Source organism: Dendrobates tinctorius, unplaced genomic scaffold, assembly GCF_039654945.1.
Source record: "Dendrobates tinctorius isolate UK_male_01 unplaced genomic scaffold, ASM3965494v1 ptg000064l, whole genome shotgun sequence".
Classification (NCBI taxonomy): Eukaryota; Metazoa; Chordata; class Amphibia; order Anura; family Dendrobatidae; genus Dendrobates; species Dendrobates tinctorius.
The window spans coordinates 54251694-54273948 of NW_027361732.1; the positions used below are offsets into that span (position 1 = coordinate 54251694).

General features: G+C 42.8%; 1 protein-coding gene across 2 annotated transcripts in view; it reads right to left on the minus strand.

Moving 5' to 3' along the window:
• Window positions 1-1165: 1165 nt before the first annotated feature.
• The window catches only part of RBM26 (RNA binding motif protein 26), a 193445-nt gene continuing 172355 nt past the window's right edge, over window positions 1166-22255 (minus strand). For both annotated transcript variants that reach the window (XM_073580438.1, XM_073580437.1), the window contains exons 21-23: window positions 6045-6131; window positions 4322-4435; window positions 1166-1959 (exon numbers count right to left, since the gene is read on the minus strand). In XM_073580438.1, coding sequence (XP_073436539.1) covers window positions 1870-1959; window positions 4322-4435; window positions 6045-6131 — 291 coding nt within the window. In that variant the 3' untranslated portion in view covers window positions 1166-1869. The remainder of the gene's footprint in view (window positions 1960-4321; window positions 4436-6044; window positions 6132-22255) is intronic.

The window sequence follows — 22255 nt, forward strand, 5'->3', positions numbered from 1 at the left end:
GATTGTGCCGCTGAAATTTCAAAGGCAGATACTTTTATTTTCGCCTCTTCCTATTGAAAGCATAATAATGAATGGCCAAGCTGAGCAGTCATACATTTGGGGAGTGGGGGATAAATAGCTGTCCGCTGACAGTATTATTGCACAAAAAAATTCTAATGTGAAAAAAAAACAAAAACACACAGACAAAACACAAACATGATAGAAACCATCAGTGAAGTACACATTACCTTTTTTTTGGAGAGAATACATGCAGCAGACCATGTATTAAAACTATAAGTCGACAATCTACGAGTAAAAAGAACATTTGGATGTTACATTTCTACTAGCCTTTATAAGTAGCATCCCAAAATTTATAATTATAATTTATCATGCTATTCCTGCTGCCATATATAAAAAAACAGCACTTGGCTGTGGGAGGCATGACAGATGATCTCATATTTAGAAAGTGAACAGGCAGATGATCAGAGATTTGAGCAAGTTAAAAACTCGTAATTCTCCTTTTATAATTCAGGAGAAACTAATCAACTTTCCTTGGTGGCTCTGGATTGGGACTATGACGTGCAGTAACAAAATGAAAACTTGGGAATGTAAGGCAGTTCCCAAACGCCGAGGTGGCAATATGTCACAGCAGTGAAACTGACTGAATCGTGGAGTAAGTTACTTTAAACTAATACCAGTTTTTACACGGCGATAAAACCCTGACCCTGTGACGTAATCCTTAGTCAAGCAATCTCCACAGTATACAATATATCAAATCTCAGGATTCCAATAAAAAAAACCCTTTCAGGAGGACCATTGTAAGCAACCCGAAGCCACTATTTTGTGCACTTTTTTCGCCCCAGCAGTAGGGCTGAAATCATCTATAAAAGTAAATATTAGGGATTATCTTCCTTTGTATTAGCAGTCTATCACCTTGGTAATATGGAGGTTTGGAGGAGAGCTAATTTATTTCACAGTTTTTAGCGAACATGTGCCCATTAAATACTGAAAGTTCATAAATCACCAAGATGTTACTCACCAACATCTTGTTTTCTACTTTTCTGGCTTGTTATCCTCTGCCTGGGTGGAAGATGGCCCATATATATTACACGTCTCTGCCTCAGATCAGGCACTAGGTCACGATGTCAAGACTACGTACTTTCCAGATCAGAAAATGTTGCACATGGAAATTCAGAGGTTTAATTCATCATAACAGCATAAACTCTTTACAGTTAAAACAACTGGGAATGGTTAGTTATTTTTTTTTCTTTTTTTTCCATATTTTCTTTTTTTCTCTTTTTTTGCCATTTGTCAACAGAGTTGGATATTTATTATTGTTTTTATCTTTCTTGGACCATTCCACTTTATTTTTTTTAACATACTTAAGTCACACGGACTTATTTGCAAAGCATTTGTACAACGTTATTAAAACCCAATACATAAATTACGCACACAAAAGGAGCTGAACAAAAAGGCTACTACATCGTAAAGCCTACACTATGCATTATGTATACGTAACAACTGAGATCATTGTTGGCGGTCATCTACTCGTGTCTGAAAACATTTATAGATTTTAAAGCAAATGTTTTTTTAGGGAAAAATTTACTTGCATTTCACAAGTTCCTTAAATTAAAACAAACTAAATTGTACACTCGGCAAAGTGTATGTAATAAAACCATTGCATATGTGTCTGTGATGATGCATTATGCAATCATTTACTGAAATGTGACAACTACAGAAGGCTTTCAAGTCTTAAGTTAGCTGTTCAAACCAATTGTCCAACATCTCTTTTCACACGGAAATTCAGGGAAAACATCCCATGAAAAAGAACCTTAGTTCAACTAAACATCAGTCCAGATATCGAGAGCTCAATCAGGAAGGCCAAGGAAATCATCTTCTCCAAGAACGAGACTCATTTTCTTCTTCCTCCTCATCATCATCCTGCAGGAAGGAGTCATCCACAGGAGTCTCTTCTGTAAACTGCAGAGTAAAAAAAATAAAAACCTCTTATGTGAATATGTTTCTAAGAAAACTCAGTGACCCCACGACAGCTTGTATGGGGTCTGTCATCCGGCGTATCCAAGCAGATTAAACCCTTGCTCCCTCACAACCTGGGACAGATGTACCACAATTACAGTAGAGAGAGCAGTAATGGCCCTTACCAGATATCTATGACCCATTAGAAAGTGAATCAACATATTTAGTAGTGAAAAATTAACAATTAATCCAACAGGACAAACCTTTTTTTAAAATAAATTAGCCATTTTTATTTTTTATTTTTTTTTTTTTAATAGAATTTAAACATTCTTTTATTATTGCTCTTAAAAAGTCATGCCTAAATATTTAGCAAACCTCAAGTATATAGACAGCATACAAGTACCCCAACCTACCACCACCTTCACTCCTAGGCACAAAATAAATAAACTGTGTTGCAAATTATTATGCAAAAAGAGTTTAGGAGTGATAAGGTTAGAATTTTTTTGTTTGTCATTTAAACTCATTGATGGTGATTGTGTGACAGGGCTCTTTATATCACTGAAAGCAATTGCAGATACCTGTGCAAATTAGTTTGGCAGGTGTGTCCAAATAAAGGCAAGACTACTTAAGAAGGCTGTTCCACATTATTAAGCAGCCTACATTTTTTGCTAAAATGGGAAAGAAGTAGTATGTAGCTGATTCCCAGCACACACGTGTGCGTGCTGATAAGGAAAAATTGAGGACTCTTTCCAACAGGCAATTGCGTCAGGTTAAATGCCTTGTCATAGCAGCAGACAAGTTTTTGAAGCTGCTGGTGCCTCCAACGTCCCCCGAACAACAAGATGCAGGGTCCTTCAGAGGTTTGCAGCTGTGCGTAAGCCATCCTGTCGACCACCTCTATCCACTGCACACAAGTAGAAACGGCTCCAGTGGGCCAAACGATACATGAAGACTGACTTCCAAACTGTTTTGTTCACCGATGAGTGCCGTGCAACGCTCGATGGTCCAGATGGATGGAGTGGAGGATGGCTGGTTGATGGACACCCCATGAAAACATGGCTAAGGCACCAACAATGAGGAGGTGGAGTAATGTTTTGGGCTGGAATCATGGGGAGAGAAATTGTTGGCCCCTTTAGGATCCCTGAAGGGGTAAAGATGAACTCCATAATCTATGTGGAGTTTCTAAAACAGCACTTCCTGCCATGGTTCAAGAGGAAGAACCGTGCTTTCCGCAGCAAGATCATTTTCATGCATGATATTGCACCGTCTCATGCTGCAAATAACACATCTGCATCTCTGGCTGCTATGGGCATAAAAAAGGACAAACTTATGGTGTGGCCACCATCTTCCCCTGACCTCAACCCCATTGAGAACCTCTGGAGCATCATCAAAAGGAGTGTCTATGATGGCGGGAGGCAGTTCACATCTAAGCAACAGCTCTGGGAGGGTATTCTGTCCACATGCAAAACAATTGAAGCACAAACCATCCAAAAACTGACAAATTCAATGGACGAGAGAGTTCAGACGCTTCTTTCGAACAAGGGGTCCTATGTGCAAATGTAACCTCACCTAGAATAAAGTTTTGACTTGAAAACTGTTTGATTTCATTTTGTAATAAGCTGATAATGCTTATAATTTCACAAATAACCATTTTTTTGCTCAAAATAAAAATAAAAAGGTTGAAAACTCTGCTGTGCATAATAATTTGGAACATGCATTTTGAGTGTTTCTCATTTTTAAAAATATACTGTTTTCACAGGCAGTCTGTTCAAAAACATTGCAATTATACTAGAATATTAGATGACTGGAAAATAACAATGACTGCAATTCATTTAGGTAATTTAGAGAAAATATGAGGAAATATTTTTTGCATAATAATTTGGAACACTGTACAATTAAAGACAGATTTTCAAAAGACTTCATCAATTTGTAGTCATTTTCAATTGTATTTCCTTCAAACGTAGTCATTTCAGAGCGGATCATATTATTTACTCATGGTTTCCACTGCATCACTTGTCGTAAAGTTTGTGCAAACTGAAATATATTCCCTTTATTACCCCAGTTTTTCTTGCCTTGACTATTGTAGTCTTGCATTGCTCCCATAATATATAATGAGACAAAGAGCCAAAGGACTCTTCATTTCCTGCATTGTTAAAGATTATGAATAAGGTTTTTGGCAGTTTGAATTGTCGAGAGACAGAAAAAGTGCGAGAGACAGAAAAAGCGCGAGAGACAGAAAAAGCGCGAGAGACAGAAAAAGCGCGAGAGACAGAAAAACATTTACATACACTGCGTACTAATTTCCTGTGAAAGAAGGGATTGACATGTAAGGTATCCCTGGAAGAGGTCATTGTAAAAGACTTACTTCTTCCTCTTCTGGTTCTACATCTTCCACTTCTGCGCTACTCGGGTTTGTAATTGGCTTACTCCAGGCTAGTTTTAAGTTCTGTCCTTTGAAATGAGCTCCGTGAACTGCAGCCTAAATTATCACATAAATAAAAGGCGAAGTCAAGGGCAGGAAACATGCACTTCATGAGAGCGGACCGTGTACATATGATTTCTAAAACATAACGTCCGGATAAGTGAAGAAACAGGATGCTTTTGTCCCATCGTGTAAACACGTGAGCCGCAGCAGCGGATAATCAGGACAGATTAATACAGCACTTATTTATAATAAAAAAAAAAAAGCAAAATGGGAAAGGAATCACCAGTGTGACCTGCAGTCGCTGGAAAGACAAATAACCTTTGAAGAACAGCCAGGGTAATTGAAAACTGAGAAGAGGTAGTATTAAAGTACTCAAATCTTGCTCGGTGCCACCTGCACAAAGCGGCTGCTTTGGAAATTGTATGCTCAAATTAAAGTAACATGAAGCAACATAAATCAGTGTTAGCAACATACCCAAATAACCGGGAAAGTCAGCCAAGATTTATAGCATGCTCCTAAAGTACAGCATAATGTGAAATGTAGAAACAATTACATGTTCAACAGCAGCCGACCATGAATTGTGTGATACTGGAGTCCGGCCATATAAATTTTAAATCTCTACATATAAATTTATGATATATTTGAAGACCTCTTTACCATGCAGCTCACAAGTCTCCTGTTCATGGGCTAATCAGAAGATCATACAGGGCAAGCTTTGAAAACAGAATTTAACTCCTCAATGTCCACAGGAAAAAAATGGAGCTTTGCGAATATATCAAATACTAATCTTTTTTTTTTTTTTAGAATACCCAAGTATTAAGAGCAGGGGTGCACAATGTCAGTCCTCCAGGGCCACTAACAGTGCATGTTTTCAGGATTTCCTTAGCATTGCATAAGGTGTTGGAATCATCCCATGTGCCGGTGTTGGTGGTCCTGGAGGACTGGCGTTCTGCACCCGTTTTAGAGGGACAGATGGGACTCAAATGTATCAAATTGGAAAAAGTCTTCAGACCATCATTTCCCTGCATAACAGCTAGACATATGTACTACACAGTTTCCCACCTCTCATGAAGAAAATCCTTTTTTTTTTTACATTTAAGAATAATAATGATGGAAAGTAGATGACACCCAGATGTAAATAGCTCCCCTCCCAAAACAGGGTGTTCCCTTTGTCGTGTATATAATACATCTGCAAATCAAAGTGGATCTACAAAAAAAAAAAATATCTAGCCAAAAAAACCCAAAAACATTCCCATGGAATTGGGGTAACATCGTGCATAAATGGATAATGAATGAGTGCATGACACCCATGAAAACCATCTCTGACATGGCTTATCTACGATATTACTAATTGTCTGGGAGGTGAAAAACATAATGTTACATTAGTAGGAACCTGTTTTATGGTAGCACACAACGCTCATGTCACTAACAGTGTAGCAGGTTAATAATCATTTCAGTGTCCAAACTATTTACATTGCAGTGAAAATCCTTACTAGGATCACATATTTCATTTTGAGTGACCCTAGTGACAGGGACTAGGATAAGTAACCAGAAAATGGCACATGGTACACCTCTACATTTAACAGGTGAAGAATACGAAGAGTTGTGAGTGACGGATTAAGTGAAGAAAGTGGTCACCGGCTCGTGGATAACAGACACTTACGGCCTCAGCTTCTGTTCTGGTTTTGAAGGCGATTACTGCACGGAGAGAGGTGTCGTCTATCTGGCAGTCATCAATATCTCCAAATTGCTGTCAAGAAAAGTACAAATATGCAGTGAATCAAAACTCCAAGGCTCCAGTCCAGCATAAGAAATTCTGACAGATGTGTTTCGTCTATTAGAACAATACTACAGGGTCACGGACATTACAAAATAAAGTTTGGTATATCAGAAAATGTGAATAACCCATTTCCGACATTTGCTGTACACAAATGGTACAAGTCAGGAGCAGGCTCACAGGCTGAGCCTGCACAATACCCGGAAAATCATGACTGTGTGCCAGGACCTGCCTCTAACAGTCCCGCGTGGAGCTCTGCCAGTCGTCAACCTGTTAAAGGACGCTATCAATCTCTAACAGCAGGATTAACGATGCACTGGCATGGGGGAGCGTTATTCTATGCGCCCATGAGCAGCCCAGCGACCTCGTCGCCGATGAGTAGCTATGACAGCCGATGCTCTGTTGAAGACCTACGTGACTGTCACAAGTTTTATGAAAAGAAAATTAAACACATACAAATCCAAATCACCTCTGTTCCCCCCTCAAAGGGAATTTAGACATAAAAAAATAGCTAAACACGACACGTCACATTACTGTGTCCATAAAAGTCTGAATTATCAAAATCTAGAATCAACTAGTAACAAACACCGTAAACTGAAACTTTTTAAAAAATGCAAAAATTGTGGAAGGTTTTATCACTGCAAAATCACAAAACAAAAAAGTGAAGCAAGAATGTCATATCTCAAAATGGAATAAAAAACACTCTCTCGCCCAGCCAAGACATAAGCCCTCACACCGCTTCATTAACTAAAAACATTATGGTTTGGGGAAAATGGAGACCGTTAAAAATTCTAAAATTTCTTATAAATTTCAGCTTTGTTTTTTTTTTCACAGTTAAAATGGAAAAAAAAAAAAACTGGACACGTTTATTATCACTGTAGCTGTAGTGATCTGGACAATCATGATGCCAAAAGTCATAGAATGTACACTGTGAAAACAATTCCTATAAAACATTGTCAGAATTACATAAATTTTTTTTTTTGCTGTGTCACAGCACTTGGAATTTTTTTCCCCATTTTTCAGTGACCCAAGTGGTAAAATTAACCCCTTAACTCCCTGAGCTTTTTTCAATTTTTCGTTTTTCGCTCCCCTTCTTTCCAGAGCCATTTTTTTATTTATCTGTCAATTTGGCCACGTGAGGGGTTATTTTTTGTGGGATGAGTTGTACTTTTGAACAACACCATTGGTTTTATCATGTCCTGTACTCAAAAACGGGAAAAAAATTCCAAGTGCGGTGAAACTGCAAAAAAAAAAAAAGTGCAATCCCACACTTATTTTTTGCTTGGCTTTTTCGCTAGGTTCACTAAATGCTAAAACTGACCTACCATTATGATTCTCCAGCTCATTTCGAATTCATAGACAACAAACATGTCCAGATTCTATTTTATCTAAGTGGTGAAAAAAAATTCCAAAGTTTGCTTAAAAAAAAAAAAAGCGCAATTTTACGAGACCCGTAGCGTCTCCATTTTTTTGTGATCTGGGGTCGAGTGAGGGCTTATTTCTGGAGTGCCAGGCTGACGTTTTTAATGATACCACTTTTGTGCAAATACATTCTTTTGATCGCCCATTATTGCATTTTAATGCAATGTCGTGGCGACCGAAAAAAAAGGTAATTCTGGCGTTTTCAATTTTTTTCTCGCTATGCCGTTTAGCGATCGGGTTAATCTTTTTTTATTGATAGATCGGGCGATTCTGAAAGCGGCGATACCAAATATGTGATTTTTTTATTGCTTTATTTTGATTGGGGCGAAAGGGGGTGATTTGAACTTTTAGATTTTTTTTATTTTTTTAATTTAAACTTTTTTTTTTTTTTACTTTTGGCATGCTTCAATAGCCTCCATAGGACGCTAGAAGCATGCCATACTTGATCGGCTCTGCTACATATGGGCGATGAGCAGATCGCCCATATGTAGATTTACTGCATTGCTATGAGCGCCAACCATCGGGTGGTGCTCATAGCAACGTGCCTGCAACAACCATAGAGGTCTCTATGAGACCTCTGGTTGTCAAGGCAACGCGTTGCCGACCCCCAATCATATGCGCTCACTTCCGGCCCGGCGTCCGGAAGCGGTAGTTAAATGCCCGCTGTCAGCGTTTGACGGCGGCATTTAACTAGTTAATAGGCGCGAGCGGATCGCTGTTTATAACAGCTGACATGTTGGCTTTGAGGTGAGCTCTGCATGCATCGTTTTGACGGTGCGGCGACATGTGCCAAACGCAGCATGTTGCATTTTGGTGCGGTCGCAGCAACGTCAAAAAGACGCATGCGCAGGCATACGCATTCAATGGCATGGCCTGTGTACCCAATTCTAAAGATAGGGTACGCAGGCCGCATGCAGACAGAGGCGGAGCTAAACAGAGGAGGTGCGGCCGGGGGCAGAGCTTCGCGGAGGAAGCCCGCAGCCGTCCGCAGCTCCTCCATAAGCTAGTGTGAAACTAGCCTAAGGGGTTAAAGGGATCATTCAAATGCACAACTCGTTACACAAATAACAAGCCCTCATATGGCTATGTGGGCAGAATAATAAAAAAATAAAAAAAAGTTATGGCTCCTGGAAGAAGGGGAGGAATGACCAAAACCCGGAAATTGGCCATGTGGGGAAGAAGAGATGGCGGGCGGTCAGCCTCCCAGATGACAGCAGTACAACCAGGCAGGTTAGATATTGGAGCGATTTACCACCTTCCCCACCTTTGAGTGATTTCTTTTGACAGTTTTCCTCTAGAATCAATATTATTCAAAAACAAAAATGACAGAAATAACATGTCTGTCTTATGTTAGGCTAGGTTCACATAACGTTTAGTGGAATTCGTTTAATGGATCCGATAAACAGATGTGGTAAAAATGAGCCAATTTGGTGTATTTTTGCCATCGCGTTAACGCATGTGACTGCGTTAGGTCATTTTGGTGTCCGTTCCTGAAGCATCCGTTTGTATGCATTCAGGAACTGTCAATAAAGTTGTTCCAATTTTTTTTTTTCGTTAGCGTTGTGTGTGGGTGGACATATTCTCCATTTTGGAAGCATAGAGTGTACTTCTGCTGCAAGCAAGATGTTTGTGTCTCAGCTTGTAAGATTTCGCTTGATGCAGTTGCGACGTCATCAGAGATGGCGTATTTCCTGGAGGAGATATTGGATTCATGAAGCAAATTTATTCCGGAAAACATATGGTGCCTTTCACACCCTCAATGTTCAACTTCATGATCATCCCTTTAAATTTCAGTGTTATCTTCAAATGACAATTAAAACGTTTGATATTCTGCTGTCGCATATCAAGGATGAGATACGTCATCAACACAGCACTTTCCAGGAAAGTATTTCTGCGGAAGAACGTTTAGTGGTGACCCTGAGGTAATTTCCCTTTGATTTCTTAACATTGTGCCAGGTGATGGCAAAGACAAGATGTAATGTAATTACCGTTGTGCATTACTTGTTCTTTCCTACACGTAGCCTACTGTCATACTGTGTAATATCCATTTTCAGCTTACTTTTTGTTTGCTATCAGAAAAATCTTAGCTTTTGTTAAATCTGCACCCTATGCCCATTTTTGTCATGACATAGATTTTTGTTCATAGATACCTGGCTACGGGAGAGCCTCACTGCACTTCCAATTTCGGCTGGGCAAATCTAATTTTGCCAACTTGTTCATGAAACCTGTGATGCCATTTTGAACAACTAAGGCCTCTTTCACACATCAGGTTTTCGCCGTCAGGCGCGATCCTGCGCTTTTGACAAAAACTGGATCCGGCGAAATGCAATGCCGGATCCGGTTTCCCCCCATTGACTTGCATTAGAGCCGGATCGAGCCGGATGGCCATGCGTTTCATCCGGTTTTCACCGGATCCGGCAATGTGTCGCAATCCGGCGTCTGGAAAAAACGGCTACTGTAACGTTTTTTGTCTCCGGCGAAAAAGCCGGACACGACGTATCCGGCTTTTTCACACAATGAAAGCCTATGAGCGCCGCAATGCGCCTGATCCGGCGACAGCCGGATCCGTTTTTTTTGGTCTGAGCATGCTCAGTAGCTCTGCCCACAAGACATATATAAAAGCAAGACAGTGGGACCCTCATCCACACCCAACATGCCACCCAAGCCAAGAACCAGGAGCAGGAGAAGGCAGGAGACATCTGCAGCAGCACCATCAGCACCACCACCCAATTGGAGCAGCATGCTGAACACCACATGTGACAAAAAAATTTTTAGATGTAACTTTGTTTTTTCAGCCAGGGCCATACCATGTCACTATTTTAATTGTTTTTTTTTCTCTTTATTCCACAGCACGGTGAGCAGCACTCGGGAGGCTGCACGATTGGACCCTTCTGAGGCGATCCCTGAGGAGACCGGCACCGAGGGACACTTCGACCGCCCCGGTACATCTGCACCTTCCCAGCCTTCCCACACATTCGACCCATCTGTCCCATCCACCAGCACAGGAGCATCGTGGCCGCCTACATTACATGAAGCTGCTGGTGAGGAGATCGCTTTCCCTTTACCTCACCCTTCTGCCCCTGCCACCTATAGTACACCTGCGGGTACTGGGCGGCAGCGGCAGAGGGGTCAGGAAAAGACTTATGCGCCAGAGTTCTTGCATCTGAATGCATCTTTCCAGAACTGTCTAAAAGTCTTGTCAGAGCAAATCTCCGCAGGCTTTCAGCAGATCAACTCCAGCATTCTGGAGGTGAAGACACTTCTGCAAACCATGTATTCAGAAGCAAGATCTTCGCAAAACCACACCTTTTTCAGGTCTGTTGTGGAGCGCATGGAAACGCTCTCTCCTACCCAGCAGATGCATGTAATGCATTCATGCCACAGTGCTCTCCAGCACGTTACCTCCCAACCTCCTCCTCCCACCACAGTAGTTCCTCCACCTGCACCCCCTCCAGCCACTTTCCATCCTCCCCCTCCTATTACATACCATCCACCTCCCCAGCACCAGCAACCTCCCCAGTACCAGCAACCTCCCCAGTGCCTGCAAACTCCCCAGTACCAGCAACCTCCCCAGTACCAGCAACCTCCCCAGTACCAGACATCTCCCCACTTCCAGCAACCTGCCCCGTACCAAACTCCTTCCCCATACAACTTTCCATCAACATCATCTGCTCCTACAGTCCCTGCCCAACCCTCCACTCCACCGCCCACCACCTCTTCTGCCTCCCACATGTCCACCCATTCTGTAGCTTTTTCAACACCTTCACCTCTAACTGTTCCTTCCCCACCACGATCCCAGTCCTCTCTCCACACTCCCAGTGTCGAAGTGTCCCGCAGCCCCTCCAGCAGTATTTCCACCCCACACTACACCGAGTTGTAATGTTTTTTTTTAATAAAAATGGTCATTTGTTTGTTTTCAAACATTTATTCAAAAAGTTTTTTTAACTTTAAAAACATTTTACAAAAAAAAAAAAAAAATTTAAATAAAAGTTAAATTACTTTTACAATGGTTGTCTGTCATTTCTTTCTGCGGCGAAATATGTTTACAAAAAAAGGTTAAATAATTTCAAAGGTCAAAAGGTATTCAAAACCTGGTATATAACTGTGGGTAAATTTGACCTTTTTGCCACAGTTGTGTTCCTGGTTGTGTTTGAAGCAAAAGTATTTCACCTAAAAAGTTGTGTTTATTGTTGGTGATTTCCTAACAATGTACACAACTTTTGTTAAAAGGTGAAATACTTTGCATAAAACACAACCAGGTACACACCTGTGGCCTAAAGGTAAAAATAGTAAGACCATGACAAGATAGCCAACTTTGGTTGGCAAAGGTATATACTGTTTGTACACAAGTTTGGTTAAGGGTACAAATCTTTCACACTCTGTCATCCTGCCAGTGTACTCTGCCTTGAGGTGACAAAGTATAGTGCAAAATTGTCCCTCATTACTGAAACCGTCACAGAACCTCTAGTGGTAATGTCATGGTAATCTTGCAAGGTGGTTTCTTCAGAGGTGTCCTCAATGGAAATGGGTTCCTTGCAGATAACAAAATTGTGGAGTACCACGCACGCTTTGATCACCTCGTCCACAGTTTCTGTCTTGAGGTTGATCGCAGTCAATAGGACCCGCCATTTGGCTGTCAGAATACCAAAGGTACATTCAACCATTCTTCTTGCTCTTGTGAGGCGGTAATTAAAAATGCGTTTTGTTCTTGACAATCCTCTGCTAGAGTACGGTTTCAAAAGGTGTTCTGACAGCTGGAAGGCTTCATCCCCTACACAGACAAATGGCATAGGTGGACCAGATGTTTGCGGCAGCGGTCTAGGGGGTGGGAACTGGATGGTGTTTCCATACAGTTTACGCCCCATGGCAGACAGTTTGAAAACTTGAGAGTCATTGCAGCGGCCATAGGGCCCAATATCAACAGCAATAAATTTGTATTCCGCGTCAGCGATGGCCATGAGGACAAAGGAAAAATATTTCTTGTAATTGAAATATTCCGATCCCGATCCGGCTGGCTTTACAATGCGGATATGTTTCCCGTCCACAGCGCCCAAGCAGTTGGGAAACTGACATATCTGTTGAAACTTTTCTGAAATTTCAATCCACCTCTCTGTTGTGGGCTCTGGTAAAAACTCTTCAGCTAAGGAGTCCCACAGTGCACGGCATGTGTACTTCACTATTCCAGATATGGTGGAAATCCCGAGTCTGTACTGGAAATGCAGTGACGAAAGGGATTCTCCAGTTGCAAGAAATCTGTGGGGAATTAAAAAACAATCAATTAGTTTAAAATCACAGCATTACATACCAAAACTCAGCTATAACACTTGGAGATACAAACTACCACCAACAAGATTGCAGTGAAAGTGTGCTCTGATGCGAGCACATCCAATAAATGTGGCTTACCTTAAAGTCACCATCAGACGCTCTGCGGGTGAAACGGAGTAGCGGCAATAGGTGTCCGCTTTTCTTATGAGGTGTGCAATGCGCTCCACCAAGTAATCAAAATTCTCCATTTTCATCCTAACATATCCAAAAAATTTCTCCGGGTTTCGTCTAAGGTCCATGCAGAGTGTAGAATAGACCCCACGCGTCATTCTCTTGGCTGTGATGGGGTGGATCCACAAACGTCGTCTACGATGCCTGATGCGCTGCTGTCTCGCTCTCTCCTTCTCCAGAACAATCACCCTCAAACGATTCGCCTCCGCTGTAAAATCCGCCAAATTCTTCAAAATATTTCCAATCACAACATCCATCTTCGCCAGTAACTTGCTCTTCTCTCCAACCTGCACTTTCTCCTCTCCAACCTGTCAAAGAAGGGCTGTAGGAACATGCTATATATAGTTTTTCAGTAGCCAATCCCGTTCGGAAGGCCACAAGGGGCGATTTTAAAAACCGGATCCGGCGTAATCCATCGAAAAACGGAACAAAAACCGGATGAACCGGATGAGACGGATCCGGTTTTGTCTGTGAAGAACAAGACGGATCCGGCAGAAAAACGGATCCGTCACATCCGGTTTTAAGAAATATTTGCCAGATCCGGCGCTCCGGCACGACGCCGGATCGCGCCTGACGCCGAAAACCTGATGTGTGAAAGTAGCCTTACATCCCCTTGTACTACTGACACCAACACCAGAAATATGGCTATCCATTGCCAAAAGCTTTGAGGATGTGGCAAATTTTCCCAATTGCATTGGTGCCATGGACGGGAAGCATATCCGGATTCAAAAAGCCGTGTATAGTGGACCATAGTTAATGGCTATGGCGGATGCTAGATACCGCTTTGTTGCAGTTGATATCGGTGCATATGGTCCGACCAACGATTCACAAGTGTTCAAAGAGTCAAACATGGGGAAAGGTCTGTACAGCAACCGCTTCAACATACCCTCAGCACAACCTCTACCAGGCACGGAAGGCCCAATTTTGCTGTTTGTTTTAGTTGGGGATGAGGCGTTCCAACTAGGAAGAAATCTAATAAAGCTGTACTCAAGCCGCAGTCTAAACACTAAATGCATATTTAACGCTTGAGCCGGGCAAGATGTTATGTTGAATACACTTTTGGTATTTTGACAACAAAATGGCGGATTTTATTATCTTGTATGCAACTGCAACCTGAAAATGTGGATCGTTTAGTTAATGCTTGCATCTGTCTGCACAATTTTGTGTCCAGACGTGAACCCCTGCTAGTTGACCCCGATGACTGCGAGTCGAACCTGATGAGCATTGAGTCGTCTACTGCTCGTTCACCAGTTGAGATTATGCAAATAGGGGATCAATTTGCCAATTATTCTGATAATGTAGGTCAGGTTCCAAGGCAAAACAGCCATGTGTGATAATGTTTCGCAATCTTTCTTTTATTGACATATGTGAAATGTGTGTAGATTGTGATTCTTGGACTATGTGTATTTTTGTTTCTTTTGGTTTAATGGCCTGTTATCCTATGCACTAAATTTTTAGTTTATGTTTACAGTGTCTTAAAAACAAAATTACATTTTCAAATATTAATTTGCATAAAACAGTTTAATAACAAGTCAGAAATACAAAATTTTGGTAGGCATTTGAAACATGCGATCCCATAGGGATTTAATAAAGTATTCAAATTGAGTTCTTGTAGAATGTAAACCAAAACTTTCAAAGGCTAAATTGCCAAACTTAATGAAAAGCCGGATTACTTACCGGTAATGCTCTTTTAATGAGTCCACGACAGCACCCACTGGAGGTATCGGATCCGCCCATTTGGAACAGGAAACCCTACAGGAAAGATAAAAGGGGCGGTCCGCCTTTCCTCTTCAGTTTTACGTTTCAGAGTACCAGAGGGACCGCCAAGGATTAGGCAATGTTCTCTTATTTTAACATCTTTCTTATCCGTTATTTGGTTAATATACTTTAATTATTGATATCTTTAGGGGGGGAAGTGAACGGGTGCTGTCGTGGACTCATTAAAAGAGCATTACCGGTAAGTAATCCGGCTTTTTACTCTTCGCCACGACAGCACCCACTGGAGAGATTCCAGAGACCATCACCTGGGTGGGACCACCGTGCTAAGGATAGTCCTGCCAAAGCTTAAGTCAGAGGTTGATGAAAGATCAAGCCTGTAGTGGTTATAGAAGGTAGAAGGGGATGACCAAACTGCCGCCTTACATATAGTTTCAATCGGAACATCTCCCTTCTCCGCCCAAGAGGTTGCCATTGCCCTGGTGGAATGCGCCCTGATGTTCCCTGGAGGATCTTCGTTTTTTGCGGAATAGGCTAAACGAATGGCCTCTCTGATCCACCGGGAAATGGTGCTCTTCGTGACTCCAAGCCCCTTCTTACAGCCCTGAAATGAAACAAACAGGGCCCTACTCTGCCTCCAACTGTTGGACCTCTCAATACATTTTAGGACAGTTCTTTTGACGTCCAGAGTATGGAACTTCTGCTCTTCTGGAGTAGAGGGATTTTTGTAGAAGGTTGGGAGGAGTATCTCCTGAGATCTATGGTATTTTGTTGCCACTTTTGGCAGGTAGGCAGGGTCTGGTTTTAATACCAATCTGTCTTGGTATTCTTGGAAAAAAGGTGGATCTATTGACAAGGCCTGGATATCACCCACTCTTCTAGCTGAGGTCAGTGATACTAAGAGGGCCATTTTAAGTGCTAAGTATTTGAAGGGTATTGTGTCGATCGGCTCAAAGGGGTCTACCGTTAGGGCGTCTAAGACCAGATTTAGATCCCATGTAGGGACGGAGGGTATGTGGATTGGAGCTATTCGTTCACATGCTGTAATGAAACGAGTTATCCACTTGTTGCCTGCTATATTATGGCCATATAATGCTCCTAATGCCGATATTTGTACTCTCAGTGTATTTACTGCTAAGCCTAAGTCTTTCCCCTTCTGCAGAAATTCCAAGATTGGGATTATCGGAACTTCTGCTGTATGAGGTACTGTATGGAATTGAAGAAATTTTTTCCCATATTCTAGTGTAAATTTGGGTTGTGGACTGTTTTCTACTTTGCAGTAGTGTAGTAATTAAGGACTCCGAGAATCCTCTTATCCTCAATAACTGCCTCTCAAATTCCACGCCGTCAAGTGCAAGCTGAGCACTTGAGGGTGGAAAAAGGGGCCTTGGGAGAGTAGATTGGTAGTTGGAAGAATCCAAGGATCTGTTATTGACATCATCTGCAGCCACGAAAACCATGGCCTTTTTGGCCAGAACGGTGCTATTAGGATTATTCTTGCTTTGTCGTCTCTGATCTTCCGAATTACTTGAGGTAGGAGGATCAATGGAGGGAATGCATACGCCAGGTTGAAATTCCATGGAACTAGAAAGGCGTCCAGTATGTCTGGGTGATCTGACGGAGATAGGGAGGCAAACGTTTTTATCTGCCTGTTCTCCCTTGTGGCGAAAAGGTCCACCTCGGGTTGTCCCCATGAGGCTACTATGTCCCTGAAGACCTTTCGATTGAGGCACCACTCTCCTTGTCGTAAAGTGTGTCGACTTAGGAAGTCTGCCTTTTGATTGCTCTCGCCTCTGATGTGAAGGGCCGAGAGGGACAAAAAATAGTTTTCTGCTAAGTTTAAAATTCTTGCCGCTGAAGACATCAGGGTCTCTGATCGAGTTCCTCCTTGTCTGTTTATATATGCTACTGTGGTGGTGTTGTCCGATAGGATCCTTACATGCTTCTGTTGGAGCTGCGGAAGGAAGTTGTATAGAGCATAGAACACTGCAGTTAGTTCCTTTAAATTAGATGAGTAATCGCATTCCTTTTTACTCCACCTTCCCTGATGAAACCCATTCTCCATGTGGGCTCCCCAGCCCTGGGGACTGGCATCGGTGGTTACGATACAGGATGGAACTATAACCCATGGTACTCCTGAACGTAAATGGTCATCGTCTAACCATCACTCTAGGGAAGTTAAGACTTCTTGTGACAGGGTTATTTTGCTCTGCAAATGACCACTATGTCGTTTATCCTCTTGGAGGATCTGGTGTTGCAGCGTACGGACATGGTACTGGGCCCACCGGACTGCCGGGGTGCAAGAATTTAGTGATCCTAATAGTGACATTGCTCCTCTCAAGGATACACGTGGTTTATGTATAGCTGCTTGTATTTTTTGTTTTGTGAGGGTGATTTTTACCTGCGGTAGTAGACATCTCTGGGTCAAGGAATCTAGTTGAAATCCTAGAAATGTCTGGAGAGATTGCGGATCGAGTCTGGACTTTTGGATATTGATGATCCAGCCAAGGCTCTGAAAAGAGGAGATTGCGTCAGTCACGCGTTCCGTACATTGTTTGACTGAATTCCCAATTATTAGGAAGTCGTCTAGATATGGCACAATTAGTGTGTCCTTTTGGCGAAGGTAGGCCATCACTTCTGCCATCACCTTGGTAAATATTCTTGGTGCCGTGGAAAGCCCGAAGGGCATTGCCGCGTATTGGAAATGACGAATCCTTCCCTCGACTTCCACTGCGACTCTTAGGTATTTCTGGAATCTGTTGTGTATAGGGAGATGATAATAAGCATCTTTTAAATCAATCCCTGCCATTACGCAGTTTGGGAAGAGAAGCTTTATAGTGAATCTAATTGATTCCATTTTGAAATTATAATTTCTTATAAATGAATTTAGCTTCTTTAAATTAATAATGGTTCTAAAGGAACCGTCTGGTTTAGACACCAAAAACAGGGGAGAGTAAAAGCCTCTACCCTGTTGTTCCTCAGGGACATCAACTAAAACTTTTTTAGCTAGTAGGACTCGAATCTCGTCTTCGAGAGTCTTTTGCTGAAGTGAGGAATTAAGGCGAGTTATAACAAAGAACTCATAGGGGATTCGAAGGAATTCAATCTTCATTCCTTCCTTGATTATATTCAAAATCCATGGGTTTAAAGTAATTTGCTCCCACTTGGTAAAAAAAAATTTTAATCTACCCCCAACTGGTGGGTCTAAACTCTTAATTTCTATCTCTCCTATATGTTGGCCCTCTGAAGATGGTACCCTTCTGCTTTTCATCTTTCGTGGCCCATCTCGTTCTGTCTGATTGTCTTCTTCTCCCGAATGGCCGTCTTTTAAAGGTTTTCCTATAAAACGGAATGGGAGAATCACTGAAGGCCTTTTTCCTTTCTTTTGCCTTGGCGAGAATTTCGTCTAAGGCCTTTCCAAAGAGGAACTCACCCTCGCATGGGGTTGCACTAATTTTGGATTTTGATTGTGCATCCCCTTTCCAACTCTTTATCCACAGCGCGCGTCTGGCGTTATTCACCAGGGCTGCCGACCTCGCTGCCAGTCTTAGGGTGTCCGCTGAAGCGTCTGCCATAAAGGCAGCTGCACCTCTTATCAATGGGATGGCTGCACGCAGTTTCTCCCTTGACACTCTTTGCTCAATCTGCTGGTCTAATTGATCTAGCCATACCAGCATTGATCTAGCAGTACATGTGCTGGCTATTGCGGGTTTGAATACCCCGGTGGTGGATTCCCAGGACCTTTTGAGCGAAGATTCAGCTTTTCGGTCTAATGGGTCTGCTAACAATCCTGCGTCCTCGACCGGGATCGAGGTCTGTTTGGAAGTGGAGGATATGACGGCATCCACCTTTGGTACTTTAGTCCATTTTAATAGATCTTAATCAGTGAACGGGTACTTCCGTTTTGAAGCGGATGGGAGAAAACCCCTCTGGTCGTGTTTTTTCCACTCCCTTTTGATGAGATCCTTAATTGCCGGTATCACTGGAAATGGTCTCCTCTTTTTATCTGCCAATCCCGCAAACAATGTCCTGCGCGGTTTGGGCTCCCCTTTCCTCTTCACACCCCATAGTATTTCTAACCGCTTTTACCAGGTTATCTACGCTGTCCAGTGGAAAACATGCACGTGCTTCCATCTCCGAGGATGACGATGAGGACGTGGATGCGGAGCCTGAGTTTAACTCCTGTTCTGACTCTGACTGTGAACTAACAATGACCTGTTTCTTATGACTGGACTCTGCGGGAGTACTGGCACGGTTGATGGCTTGTATTTCCTCCCTAATTATGGCTCGGATATCCTTAGAAGATATCGTCGACCCCTGCCTGGTCTCTTTCATGCATTGTTTGCAGAGTTTTTTGGGGTAGGAGTCAGGGAGAGGCTCTGAACATAGTGCGCATTCTTTATGTTTTGTTTTCCCTTTTTTCTTTGACTGAAGTGGGAGGTCAAAGGTAAAGAGAGGGGGGGGGGGGGGGGAGAGGAGGTTAGCTTAATAGGTAGAGTATATACTTGCACACTCACCCAGTGAAGCTTAATACCGGTTCGGATGGCTGAGACGGTTTGGATCGGGTTTCTGCTGCCTCGCTCCTGCGGGCAGTCTCTGTCCTGGCGCTGCGGTCCCTGGTGGAGTTGCCCCCAGCTGAATCCCCTGCTGGGGTCTGCGACTCTGCGGGGGACGACATGGTTCCCACGTTGCAGCGCTGCGGCGCTGTTTTATCTATAGTCTTGTCGTGCCCCCGGAAGTCGCCCTGTCACAGGGCGCATGCGCCGCGTCATCGCCATCCTACCCCGGAAGTTCAACCATTACTTCCGGGGTATAGGAGCGTCGGGCGCCGGCCGGCTCCCGCGCCACCGCTAGTCACACGCGCGGCTCGCGCGTTCATGGCCTCACCATCCTCGCTATATCACCACCGATGGGATGGGATGGGGGGGGGGATCCCCCGGATGCCGGACCGGCCCGCTCCCTGGTAAGACCGGGCGGCCCTCCCCGGACCCGGTCATTACCACTATGCCACCAGACGAGGGGGGAGCCGTCAAACGGAGTCTCCCCCGACGCTGCCTCCGGACCGCAGCCCCTGCCGTTCCCAAGGAGACCGCACAGGCGGATGCATGGCCCAGGTAAGATCCTGCAGGATCCTGCTCCATTTGGAACAGGAAACCAAAAACTGAGGAGGAAAGGCGGACCGCCCCTTTTATCTTTCCTGTAGGGTTTCCTGTTCCAAATGGGCCGATCCGATACCTCCAGTGGGTGCTGTCGTGGCGAAGAGTAAAATTCAAAATATTTTTACAGATTGTAATGCGCGGGCGTATTGTCTGTACAACTGAAAGTTGGACTGCTACATTGACGGTGCATTTCCAGACAAGGTTCACCCTAGCCTCTGAGTTGTGTTGTCGCTTGGTACGACTGCATCTCCATGGTACAATGGCTCACACTTACTTTGGTTTTAGAGGAAGTGGGTTCCTGAGGGGCCAAAAATTCCTCGACGAGATCGTTAAACCTTTGTCGGGGACTGTAAATTCCTGTGCAGCGGTATGTTTTTCACTAAAGGGACATAAGATAAAAATAGGAGCTTCCAATCATTGGCTGCGTACACTGATTCTCGCGATTGCGAGTCCTTAATTTCCCGCCTTCTATCTCTGTTCGCTGCGACACAGATCCTCTAACCGTTGAAGTCCATCAACTATTATGGCATCGAGTTCTTCTTTGGCAGCTGATTGCTTGAGTCCGCGCTGTGCTTGCAAACAGGCACTGACAACAGGAGCCACAGTACTACACTACTGTCCATTGATCGTGGCTCGCTTAGGACAGACACATCTTCAGTGCCCGTCTGTTGGGTTGTTTCCTGGTGAGATTGCCGGCTCTTGAGGCTCAGCTGTACTGCAGACCGTTCTACCGAAAAAACAATTTTTTTTTTTTTTTTTTTAAAAGAAGGGGATTTTAGACACTTGTTGCACACACACATTTTCTAACACACACACACTTAAGATTACTGTTTACTTACGATCGCTGGGACAATGTTTCCTGCAGAAACATCAATTGCTCGTAGTGAACATAAGGGGTGGTTCGTTTGCCTGAAGATCCACTTGGGGTGTTTTGGCTGTGCCGATAGTCACGGGCAAATCTGTCTCTTATTGATCTCCAACAGGTATGGACTGCATCAGCTACAATAAAAACACAAACCAAAAAAATAAATATTATTTCTTGTGAACAATATTTAAATGAACTAACATCTATTTCACATGCCCATTAATTACCTATTTTTCTTTTTTAGAGGAGGTCGACTTTTCCAGATAACGAGGATCCAACACACAAATTTTCTCCCGCAATCTCTGGTTTTTACTGATATCATTATGCGAGCTGTCACTCTGATCCCATATGGAAGGATTTGAATGCACCAATGCTATCAGAGTCTCATTTTCAATGTCCAAGGGCTCTTCGTCAACATCAATGTGTCTTCTTTTTTTTGGATGGCTGCTTGGACTATGCAAACACAAGTTTAAAAAAAAAAAAACTAGAAGTGGATTAGAGTGGATATGTTCAGATTGCGTTCATGACATGTCCTAGACCACTATATGCTCTAATCCCCCTTGTTAAATTTTTTTTACAATTTCAGATTTTTAAAAATTAGTTTTTTTTTTCCCTTATACTAAAATTTTTTGTGGGGGGGTCCATGCATTATTGGTTGTTTTGGTTAATGTAATGAAATGTAATGAATGTAGTTTGTTAGAATACTAAAATGTTTCTATTTTGAGGGGTTTATGCATTATTTTGTGGTTTGTTTACTGTTTTGCTTCAATACTAAATTGGTGAAAAAAAAAAAAAAAACAGACTGTGTGATAATTCATACCACTGCGACAGGAGGTGACAACACGCCGAGGCTGGGAGGTAGTTAGCCCATTTTTGGTTGGAATCTTTAAAAAAAGATAGAGTTACTATTCATGTCGCTATTTATGTCAACAAGGCTACATTTTTTGCATTTACCTTTTTGCTATGTTTAGTCGCTTGTTTTTTGGGGGGGGTGGCCTGGTTTGCTTTGGCTCAGAAGATTCCTAAAATATTAAATAGAAACATGATTACACTATGCAGAATACCTTAAGCAGAGCTAGAATGTAAAGGATTCTACAGAAAATGGACGTGAATCCCCTCAGTACACTAGAGTGCCACACAACTTTTTTTTTGGAATTTTTATAAATGGCATGACCTTACCGATTCAGAGGAGGTGGCAGACACGCTGTTGTGGGTAGATCCCTCAGTATCAGACATCTGTGTACACACAAAATCTTACATTTAGTACACATACATTGGCCGGCCACTACACTCAAATTATGTATATACATATGCAAAATTATACTTACATTGACTCAAGTCGATCACACGGTGCACACAGTGTGGCTGGGGTTTGCAGACTGCAGAGTGTATGCGCCAAAATGGCTGAAATCATATTTCCTGTCACATGACCATAATCC